This window comes from Caretta caretta, chromosome 2 (genome assembly GCF_965140235.1).
Source record: "Caretta caretta isolate rCarCar2 chromosome 2, rCarCar1.hap1, whole genome shotgun sequence".
NCBI classification, from domain to species: Eukaryota; Metazoa; Chordata; order Testudines; family Cheloniidae; genus Caretta; species Caretta caretta.
The window spans coordinates 76,008,219-76,020,257 of record NC_134207.1 but is presented as its reverse complement, the minus strand read 5'-3'; the positions used below and the strand labels follow the sequence as shown (position 1 = coordinate 76,020,257).

Here is a 12,039-nt window from a genome sequence, read left to right as displayed (position 1 = left end):
TGGCCATGAATTCAGGGCAGTTTTTAACCAATCTCTGATATGGTGATGGGGTGGGAGGGCTACCTTTTTTTCTTTGCTCTCTCCACAGTGGTGCTGTGTCTCAATGTACTGATTCTTAGCCACAAACTGCATAGAGCCCATGTTTGTCAGCTGACCACATGCATATGTTACAGACTAGAACACCCATCCTAATACTCTAAACTCGTAACCCTCTGTCACTTGAGCTAAAAGAGACTCTCTGGTTGCTAATAGTAATAGAGCTCATGCTATAGTAGAAATGGAAACAAAATTCAGTGTTTCTTGTCACGATATTTGTCTTTGACCCCAATCTTGCAAAGCAATCTAGTAGCGTGGACCCTGTGCCTATGCAAAATCCTGTTATAGTCAGTGGGATGTGCTGGGATCTGTGGTAACTGATCCCAAAGCAGGTTCAGGATCTCAGTCATTTAGATACTTAGCTTGTCTTACTAAGTGATATAATGGGAAATCAAGCCTGAGGATTGATTTTACTCATCGTGACAAAAATTTTTTACTTGCCACAGCCTCTGCAATTTAAAGGAATAAAACAGCTGTGCTGTTCTGTTGTATATTGTATTTGATTGTAACATTTATTTATTTTGAATTCTAAATGCAAGTGTGCCATTTATTTTGATTTTTCAAAGAGCCCTAGCTGCCATTACAACAGTTAAAATGTGGCATTATAGAAAAAACAACATACTCAAAACTGGTCCAGTTATCCCAGTCCCAAAACCAACATTAAACCAGCCAATCAAAGCAGTAGAACAGAGAAATCATCCATCCTACCGGAGAGGTCCATTCTCTCTCTTTGCCTTCATCAAATGTCTAAGGAACTGGACAGGTCTTCCATAGCCTGAAGGTCAGCATATTGGGGCAGTTTCAGACCAAGATGGGGAGTAAATTCCAAAGTTGATATGCTGACAGAAAACTCTCTGCCAGCTGTTTTCCCCCATGGCAACTGAAGGGATTGCAGCTCATATGTCTCTGCCGACTGTGGTGTTGGCTGTCTGAACTTTTAGGGTCGCATATCCTAAGCCACTAGGGCTTTATAGGTCAATACCATTAATGCCACATAGAAACTAATAGGGAGCCAATGTGGATCATGATACACATGTGCAATTTACCAATCAGTTGTTAAACTTTGTGTTTGATATACTTAGAAAACCTGAATATACTATATTTTTATCTCTATCTAATTTTGCTTTTATTACACCTTCATACTCTCCCGGGCTTCATTCTACTGTTTCATTTATTTCCTATAATAATACAGGAGTTCTCAATTTTTTTCACAGTATAGACCACATTATTAAAAAGAAAAAAAAAGTGTCGCAGGGACATTTCACCTTCCATTCACAATTGTATAACATCACTATGGCAACTATAATTGCTCATATGGAAAAGTAATATTAGGAAAGTTATTAACATATTTTTAGTGTCTTTTAATGCAGTTTAGCAGCTGGAAATGAAGAGAGCTAGCATCATGTGACCATCCAGATATCTGTAGACCACCAGCAAGCAAGTGCTCCATGAACCACAGTTTGAGAACTGCTGCAATAATCGTGGTGTACCTTCCTTTGTTGTCTTCATTCATCTTTTCCTCCTTTTACCCTTCACTCTGTTACATTGTTTTTTTTCACATATTGTGTCCCCTACTTCATCCCCTTTGTCTGTCTCTTCTTGCTTTTCCCATCCTCAATCCCAGCCCAAAGTACTTCTCAATCTCTCTTCTAATCGATTTACCCATCAGTCTCTCCCCTCACAACAGAAGGCTTTGAAGTTTTAGAAGAAACCTAATAGCCAGAAGGCTAAATCTGCTGACCAAAAACCAATACGAAAGGTTTGTGGGGGCCTGCCTCCCCTCAGCCTGGTTATGAGCAAACAGCTGAGAAGGAGCAGGCTGGGATTTTTATGAGGATACTATGTACCCTTGCATGGGATTCCATCTTTCTATTAATTAGCTAGCTAATAGGTCCCTAAAAACTTGAATGTTCTCTATCTACTGAAAGGAAGAAAGAAATATTCATTATGCTCTCCCCATCCATCCCAGTGCCTCTTGGCTGCATGCATGGGTCTGTCTGTGCTGTGTAGGCCTTCCCCCAGTAATTTGGCTGCTTAGAAAAAGGGGCTAGCTGGTATCACTTCTGCCTCCCTCCCAGCCTGTGGTGTTTGGGTTTTTTGGATGGTCTTTCCTAGTGTGTTGCTCTAGTGTTGTTGTGGTTGCTTGGACTGTAGCTTTGCCAAGCAGCAGCAATTAAATGTACCTGATTCTTTTCAGTGTAGCTGCTGTTCAAAGGGATCTGGATGTATTAGTGGAAAGCTTAGCAAAGCTATGAGCAGCAGCAGCAGAGGCGTGGGAGCAGCCTTGTTTAGGGAGACAGCACTGTATCAGTTTACACTGGCTTCATATTAAGAGAGCTTTTTTCTGCAAACATAGTGGCTAGAATCTGCAGGAGTAGATGGTACTTATCTGCAAAAGCTTCCTACTTGCCACATGAGAATAGTGTTCTTGAGTTCTGTGATTGCTAAAACTGTAGTTTGCACCACTGTCTGTCTTCTCTGTGTTTGTGTTGCTCAGTAATGGCTGAATTGCAAACAGTTGAGCAGATCTGATTCTGTGCATTGAAGGGCAATTGTACACATACGTTTAAAAAAAACCAGTGATACGTTACATACAGAGATTATCTGCTGGCTTCATTACTGCCAAACAGATTATAAGGGTACAAAGTTGGGAGGCATTGTTAATACAGAGAAAGATTGGAGCTTTATACAGGAAGAACTAGATGATCCCGAAGACTGAGTAGCAGAAATTGGATGAAATTTAATACTACAAAGTGAAGGGTCAGGCACTTAGGGTCTAATAATAAGAATTTCTGCTATAAGATGGAAGTTCATCAGTTGGAATTGACAGAAGGAGAGAGATCTGGGTGTGTGGTTGAGCACAGGATGTCTGAGTCACCAATATGATGCAAAAAATGGAAATGTGATCCTAGGATGTATCAGGCAAGGCATTTCCAGTAGAGATAGAGAAGTATTAAAGACATTGTGCAAAGGTCTGATAAGACCTCATTTGGGATAAGACCTCATTTGAGCTCATTTAGCTCATGTGGACGGATTCTGGTCACCGTTATTTAAGAAAGACGGATTCAAACTGGAACAGATTCAAAGAAGAGTTAGTAGTGAGGTTTGCTTGCTGGGATCATGTGGGTATCTCACGCTTAATTCTCTGCCATTGCAGTAGCCTTGACTATTGGTGCATCTTTATCCCTCCTATTCTGTACCTGTGGAACATAATAGTTTAATCTCCTGTGGGCTGTGATACTTCAGTCTAAATTTGGTTGTTGGAGTTAGTGTGTGGGTGCTCTGGCTGTTGGTCAATAGTATACAGGAGCATAGGTGCTGACTCTGTGGGTGCTCTGGGGCTGGAGCACCCATGGGGGAAACAATTCAAAAGTACCAATTTGTCTTCTGGACCATTAATGTTTATTAATAGGTCTGTTTTCTACTAGTAGCTCTCAGAAGTGCTATGTGACAGAACCTGGGTTCAGTTCAGAGTCCTGATCTCTTCACTATCCAAATCAGCAGGGTATGGGTGAACTACACAAGTATCTTGGTGACCTCTGTACTGAACCCCCAGCTCTCTTGAGGAGTGTCATGATGGGGTTCAATGGGATCTTCTTAGTCGGGGTGGGCAACCTGTGGGATGCACGTGGCCCATTGGTAATCGGCTGGCGGGCTGTGAGACAGTTTGTTTACATTGACCGTCCGCAGGCATGGCTGCCCACAGCTCCCAGTGGCTGCCATTTGCCTTTCCTGGCCAATGGGAGCTGCGGGAAGCAGCTGCCAGCACATTTCTGAGGTTCGCACTGCTTCTTGCAGCTCCCATTGGCCAGGAAAGGCAAAGCATGGCCACTCGGAGCTGTGGGTGGCTGTGCCTGTGGATGGTCAATGTAAACAAACTGTCTCATGGCCCATGGGCTGCAGGTTGCCCACCACTGTTCTTAGTCCTTCTTAGATGGTGAATTTCATTGCTAGTTATACCTAATGTGGAAGAACGAATGTAGGATCCTCAGGGATACAGTGCAAATCATTCCCTTCCTTCCCTGCCCTTAAGAAAATATGTTGGGATATATCCCAAAGAACTAGGGACAGGAAGACTCCTATTTTTCATGACTGTAATTTGACTTGCTCTGGGGTCCTAACTATTAAGTATAATCCCAGCATTACCAGTCATTGCCCAGGTCTAAGTAAATTCCGATTCTGAGGATATGAATGTTGGATAATGAGGTTGGGGAATAGGAGAAAGATTTAAAACAGAAAAAGGCTTCCTCCCTTGCCCTTCATTACCTTGTCTTACCAAGGTGTTCATAACAGCATTAAGCTATTCTCTTTTATTATTTTACATGTCTTAGTGCACAATTACTAGTTCAGTTTTAATCTTTAGCATTATTGTGAAAATAACATTATTGTGAAAATAATAATTTTTTTGCGGGGTAGGGAGTGCGCCGTGGAGGTATGCATTGTTGGTGCATGTATTAGTTTAGTCTGTTCATTAGCTCACAAGCTTCTTGATAATAATGCTGTATATGTGTTGTTCTGTACTGTCATCTCATCCTGTTTTCTATAGGTAGGTGGGGGAAATCATAGACCTTCATTGAACTGTTTCTTCAACTAATCACTTTTACTTTCTTCAAATAATAAGCTTCATTAAATTAAACCTGTTTAGTTTTTTCTTACACAAGAAATACTAGTTACTGTATTTAGCTAAAATAGTCGTCTTAATAGTTATGAAAAACCCCAGACATAGGGAACACTGACTTCTCATTCAATAGTATTCTAAATCAGGAAATGTTTGCTCTACACTTAAGGTAACTTTTGTGGGGTTTGTGTGTGTGTGTGTGTATGTACACACTATATATATATATATATATATTCTAAATGGTTAGATGAATACAATTACACTTGTCAGGATATATGAGACCACAGCCCACACTGTGCATCCAGTGATTAAACCATTTCCCACAATGGGCAATTGTTCATTCCAGCACATTCAGCCTTTCTAACATATTCTCCATTTTAGTATGTCATTATATCCAGAATGTATTTGCTTCATACTGTGGTATTTAAAAGCTGTCTGGTGGAGTTGATTAAAATCTCTGTAGTATTATACATATTGCTTTGTCAGTTTTGTTTTGTTCTGTTTTGTTTTGTGAAGATGATCTTCTTTATCCATGTGTCTGGCTATTGTTTCCACAATCCGTTCAGTGCAGCTTCCTCAGCACATACTGCCCTCCCTTCTCCCACTTCCCCAGACAGGGTGATTTCTGATGTTTTGCGTAGCTTTATTGTTTCCTTCCCACTGTCATCAAATTCACACTGTAATACTTAGCACTTTTACTTCCTTTATAGAGTAGGATGTGATGTCATAGAGAAGGGGACAGGGCTACCCAAATTTTCTCAATTGCAGGGAGGAGCTGCCCAGGTGTGCTGAGGGGCCTGTACTCAGGAAGAGAAACAGGGAATCCTCCACAGTGAGTAACCCCACTTTCAAGTGCACCCAGTTTCCTTCATAGCCATGTCCAGTACAGTGTAGTTTCCTCTTCTGCCCTTTCCAGTTTTACCCAGTTTGCCCTCTGGAGTGTTCCCAGTTCAGTTCAGTTTCCCTTTTCCCCCTCCATTTTACTGCACATTCATTTTACTTCTTCCTTTTCTGTTAACTCTCCTCTCTTCCTTACTCCAAGGGTAATATTTTCCTTTTTTGCCTCTTGATGTTGTTAACCTCCATCATTCTAGTCTTAATCTTCACTCACATTGTACTCTTTCCAGTGAATTAGACTGTCCTATTGCTGCTACTTCCTGTTTTATCTATAGTTCCTCTCCTCTCCCTTGTAATAATCTCTTTCCAAGCTCTTCACTGATTCCTTTGCCTCTTTTAATTACTTTCCTCCCTACTTTTCCCCCTTTCAAGTCACCATTCCATTTTCCTTTCCTGCAAGTTCCATGTATAATCTTTCCTATTTACATACACATTGTTATAAGCTCAGTTCAGCTCCCAAACCTTTCTCGTGCAGCCCTCGTTTCTGCGTTTTTCTTTTGTAGAACTAAAAGGTAAAGAATAAGTTTGTCTGATATGGAAAACAGTATGGGGCAAGGGATTTGGTAAATAGTGTTCTGAATTGGAAAGGGGAGAAAAGGAAGCTACCAGAACTGTAAAATGGCAGGAGGGACCTGGGGAGCTCAAGGGATTGGTAGAGGTTATGGAGGCTTTGGCTCCTCTAGGTCACCTGCTTGAATTACAGCCCTGGTTAGTAGTGATTGAAAATATTCACCATCCAGTTTTCGGTGACTTATGTGATATGTTTTGGTGGTATGTCTCTAGTTCCTAGTGGACAGGTGTCCACGTTACAGTAGCTACCATCACAATTGGCATTAATTCGTGACTAGTAAAGAGAGGCAAAGGATTGAATGAGCATGGAGACCAAACTAATTTCTCATTTGCCAGAGGTGGAAGTGCAAGTTGTTATTGAGTCACATTGGAATGACACTGGGGGGAAGCTTGCATTGCCATTGCCTGTGCTGTACCTTTTCTGTTGATAAAGGATTTCAGTTTCCAGGGCTGTCAATCTGGCACCTAACATGAGCAAAAGAATGGCAGAAAGAGTCAACTGGCTAAAATTGAAAAGGGACAAAAAGCAAATGACAAACTAGAAAATTCCATGCCAATTGGTCTGAATTGGGATGAGGAGTGGATTAATTCGGGCTCAATTGGAAAAGGCAAAGGAGTGGAAAACTGAGCTGAACTGGAAAACATACTGCACTCGAGTGAGTCATGTGGCATCTTGTGTGCTTCTGTGACTGTTTTGACCACTTAATTTTTCATCTTCTTAAAAACAAAAAGCATTTAAAATTTGAAACCTATCATGTCACTTCTGACAGTGGCTCCTCCTTTGCAAACAGAAGTTTTTAGCCTTTTTTGTTTCTGAGGTCATCATAAGATGTAAGCACAGTAGTTCAGTGACCTCATACTGTTTTTAAAGTAGTGAGCAAAAACTAGCAATCTCTCACTCTTTTTTTCCCCCCTGACTCAGAGAAACTGTACTGCAGTATTGGTGTCCTCAAATAGGTTTCATATTTTAACTCTTTTTAGTTTATTTTGTATCTTTGGAAGAATATTCCCATGCATTTCAGCAGATGATGCACACAAGCAGCAAGTAAATCTCACTTTTTCTGCAGTGTCCCGGACTATATCTGGCCTTCCAACAGATGGAGGACTCCAGTCTCAACACTGCAATTCCCCCTCCAAAAATAATTAGGAAAAAAATGCATGAACACATAACCTTTCAAATTCACAGAATTATTGTATCTTAGTTACACATATATATATCATTTCTTTTTAGGCATTGGAAAAACACCCCAACTCACCAATGACTGCAAAACAAATACTGGAAGTCATTCAGAAAGAAGGGTTAAAAGAAACAAGGTCAGTATTTATATGTTCAATATCTCTTACAATTTCTTTGAAAACAATGAAATCTAGTGTTAGTGAGGCCTGTATGCTATTTCTAAAGTAATATGCACTGGCTAATTCAGAATGTCAGCGTGTGGAAGCTTATCTGACTTTTTTAGTTTGTAGTCTTGTAGCAGTGTGTTGGTCCTAGGATAACAGCGAGACAGGGTGGGTGAGGTAATATTTTTTTATTGGACCTACTCATCTCTTTCACCAACAGAAGTTGGGCCAATAAAAGAGATTACTTCACCCACTTTTTTTTTTTAAAAGGTTTCTTAAATACTCATGTGACTCAACTTATTGCAAAGTGATTTGGATGCAGAAATGGTTTGCAATGGATAAACCCCTGGAGGATGAGCAGGTTGGGGTAGTGGGGTTTGATCCAAAGTTCAATGAAGTTAATAGCAGTTTTTCCATTGGCTCCAGTGAGCTTTGGATTGAGCTCGAAGCATTCTGCTTCAAGTGGACACACAGCTCCTATTCCTGAATCACAACTGTGAGGTGATCTACGCTATAACTGAGAGCTTGGACATGAAAACAAAACAACAGATTACTCTAACAGGAAAGGAGAGATTAGTTTGGGAAGGAAAATAATAATGATGCTCAAATACATGGTGCATTTTCTTCTTCTATGACTGGTGTTGAGGGATAACTGCTCAGAGGGAATTTCTCTTCAAAGATACTGTGTCAGTAGGTGTTGACCTGTGGCAGCAAAATAAGGTAGGCATTTGTTTCTATTTTAATTACATCCTTTTACTGTGGCTCCTAAAATGTAGGGCAAGTGAGCTTTTAAAGACAACTAGTCTAGTAGAATAGTAATGCATTATATCTGTTATTTCTGAACTTATATTGTTTACCCAAAAGAATCTTTCCTGGGTACTGTGTTATGTTTCTTGTCATTCAGAAACATTTCCTAAGAAACAGAAGGAATAATGCAGTGCAGAGTCTTTCACAGTATATAACCATGCAGCTTACTGGTAAACTAGATACGAGCATGTTGTAAGATATAATAAGTGTGTGTTGGTGGAATGAATAGCAACAGGCATAGTATTATGTAGACGTGGAAGATGCATTTGCCCCCTAAAGTTCTGCAAATGTAGTTCAGAAATCATGTAAAATATTTGTGCCAGTGCCAAGGAAGAAAGAGAGAGCCTTAGAAAATAAATGTCTGAGCTTAGACTCTGTGCCACAAGGATATGCAAACAACAAAAAAGTCTCACAAAAGAAATCACTTGAAAATTGTATATTAAGATACTCCACAGCAGCAAATGAGCTACTGATTGCTCTTTCAAGTCTGTAACATGATGCTACTGCACTTTGGCTTACAGTTCTATTCTACTAATTCTTGTTATAATAAAAATGCTTCTTCATACTTCTTAGAGTGTTTTTCTCCCCATCGTGGTGTATTCAAGAGAAAGCAGTATACAGAGACTGGATAGGAGGTGAAGCTAGCTCTTTAATATACTTAAAATACAGAAAACAGAAAAGCTCCTTTTGATTGTAAATATAAATAAATCATACAAGAGGAAGAATAACCTACTAAATGGAAAATCAGCCTTGTAGTAATGCACGAACTCAGCTTGACAGGCAAGAAAAGGATCAGCAAGTTTTCATTTCTGTTTGATTTGTATTGTGGTTCAGTATGTATGTGCTGTAAAATGAATACAGCACATGTGTGGGTAATTAGTAGTAACTAACTATACGGAATGTCATGTGTGGTGATGAGCATTCCTACTATTGAAGGCAGGATAAATCCCTATATTGTCTATTCCTTAACTGTGCCCCAAACTGAGGAGCCTAAAAATTATGATTGTTGCAGTTGTCTGGAAATTGTGACTTTTTTTTAGAATCGAGTTTAAATTTAAACAAAGTTTGGATTAAGTGTTTTCTACTGCATTGAAAATAGTTGAAATTAAGTGCTCATGAAAGGTTTTTGACTGAGAATGTTGGTTGTTAAATTCCTCTACTAGAGCAGCAGTCTGTGCAAACTTACCCTATTTAGCCATGCTACTTTAACTATAATCTGCAGGGGACCTTTCTAGGGCTAACAAGGCACTTTAGTTTCCATGCTGCTATCTACTGAGACTTACAAGTAGTGGTGGATTTTGTGATGAGTAGTCAACCTGTACCCTCCCCCCCGGGGGGAAAAAAAGAGCTGGAATGAGACCACCAAACTGTCTTGGACCACTGAACAGCCTTCATTCTTTGATGACTTTCTTTCAACTGGACTGGATTTGAACCAACAGTGAAAGGTTATGTATCCTGTTCCCTCTTCCTTTTGCTGATATGTTTATCAGCAAACCTGTAGCAATTCTGGGCAAAGTTCTCTTAGAATTCTCTTCCAGCCTTTCCAGTGTATAGTGAACAATAGGACTGCTCAGTTCAGTCATTTCGCACGTGTATTGCAAAAATAACTACAGGTAATCTAAAATTTCTTGCTGTATTAGCAACTCAGAATTAATAACTTTTAGGTTTTCGCAGTTTTATTGTTGCCATTAGCGGCCAATCATTAGGACTCTGTTGGCCTTTTAGGCCCTTACATTTATTTCTCTTTGATGCTACAAAGATGTGGAATCCCCCAACAGTTTGGTTGTTTATTTACCCACATTAAGTCCAGCAGGGAAAAAATTTAAAAAACAAAACCACAAGCACAAATCCAGGTGCACCTCCAGGGAAAAACAAACAAAAAACTATGGTCATAAGCTGAGCTGCAGAGTGCACTTGTGCAGATTTATATCTTGTTTGAGATGCCATGTTTCAGTTTTGTTTTTGTTTTGTTTTTTAAATATCTTTCCTGCTGCGACAATCACTTGTAAAAGATCATCATCTGGCCAATCCTCCTCTCTGTACCTGGAAGGAAAACCAACTTTTAAGGTAAATAATTTTGGGGCCTAGAAGCTTGACATTTTTCTTAACTAATTAAAAGAAATTATTTGTGTGTCTAAATGTAAGCGTTAGCAAACAAAGCCAAACTGGCATCCCTTGAGACTGTAGTCTTTTATCTACAGGTGTAATGCATGCAACAATAGTGCAAACTTCAAGTTTACCTTTCATTGTACCTCAACCTTATTCTGAAATAATTGCTTTCCTTGGAGACAGGGTAGTTTAGCTATGTGTCTGTTTAAACAATGGCCTCTCTGCTGAGATTGCAAACGAAGGTGTCATTGTGCTACCTGGCCACTTTTAACTGGATTGAGAACACCAAATTATTTTATGTAGGCCACTAAGCAGTGGTTTAATGATAACAATTTTTGGATAGTACTGACATGAGCCAAATTTGAATTGGTGATTGAGAGAGACTTCCTGCTCCATTACCAACTTACATAGCTTTCCAACCTACTGTTTTCCTCATAAAAACAAATGAAATGTGTATGTAATTGGAGATTATAATTAATTTTATTTCCTGTGACTTGTATTTTAGTTGAAACTTGTATTTGCTGTAATGTTTCTTATAGCAGGCTAAGTCAAGAGGGGATAATGAGAAAAATATATGGATTAATTAAAACAAACACTTGCGTTCTAATATAATTTTTTAAAAATCGAGATAAAATCCGCAATGATTTTAAGGGTAGACGTTTGATTTTGAGAGATGTCAGAATCAGTATAAAAATTACATCATAGGAAACATCAGTTTCACATCTTGTAAAGTTTCAAATGTCCAGGTGTGATTAAAAATATGTGCTCATGTTGATAAGGACCTGTTATGTGTCAGTAGGTTTCTTCTTTGAGAGAATTTATCAGGCAGTTAGAAAGAGAGAACAAAATTAATGTTCTGGCAGCCATTCACAATGATGACTTTTAAACGGAAGTTAACTTTGTCAAAAGTTGCTTGGCTTCCATACAGTGATGAGCTGCCAGAAGCTGAAGAACCGGTTCCTTCAGTCGCTCTGGGTCTTCGGTAGCACTTTGGCGGCACGTCCCTCAGTTGCTCCGGGTCTTCGGTGGCACTGAAGGACCCGCCGCCGAAGTGCCACCGAAGGCCTGGAGTGCCGCTGGGTGAGTACAAATTCTCAGGGGAGCTTCCCCAGCCGAGAGCTCAGGTGGGACGGAAAGGATGGTCCCGCGGGCCAAAGTTTGCTCCCCCCCCCCGCCCACCCAACAACCGGTTCTAAACCGGCTTCAAAATTTAAAAACCGGTTCGCATGAACCGGTGCAAACCGGCTCCAGCTCACCACTGCTTCCATATTTTCTAGTTTATACAGTTTTGCTGCAGGCTAGTTTAGAGTCCAGGCAATATAATGTCGTGGGGAAGGACTTGTGAGAAATCTTTGGGCAGAACCTCTTCTGATTATTTTCAGTTAAAAAGAATTATAATGGTAATTTGCATGAGTGTAGGATGGCAAAAAGGATTCTGAAAGGAATTGACTCACTTGCCAACAGCAGGCAATTTTATTATTAGAGAAATGTCAAAGGGATTAAAATAATTACCAGAAACCTAGTAGCCAGATATGAAGTGATAGATGAAAGATGAGGAGGGGTATACCACTAGTGATGTTCAAAGGGAACGCCCTGATGAA

At 39.9% G+C, this 12,039-nt stretch overlaps 1 protein-coding gene across 1 annotated transcript in view; it reads left to right on the top strand.

Annotated features, from left to right (window-relative positions):
• ASXL3 (ASXL transcriptional regulator 3) overlaps nucleotides 1-12,039 on the top strand; it is a 157,650-nt gene that overhangs the window by 21,577 nt on the left and 124,034 nt on the right. Inside the window, exon 2 of the mRNA XM_048840570.2 lies at nucleotides 7,413-7,495. Within this exon, the coding sequence (XP_048696527.2) occupies nucleotides 7,413-7,495 (83 nt within the window). The remainder of the gene's footprint in view (nucleotides 1-7,412; nucleotides 7,496-12,039) is intronic.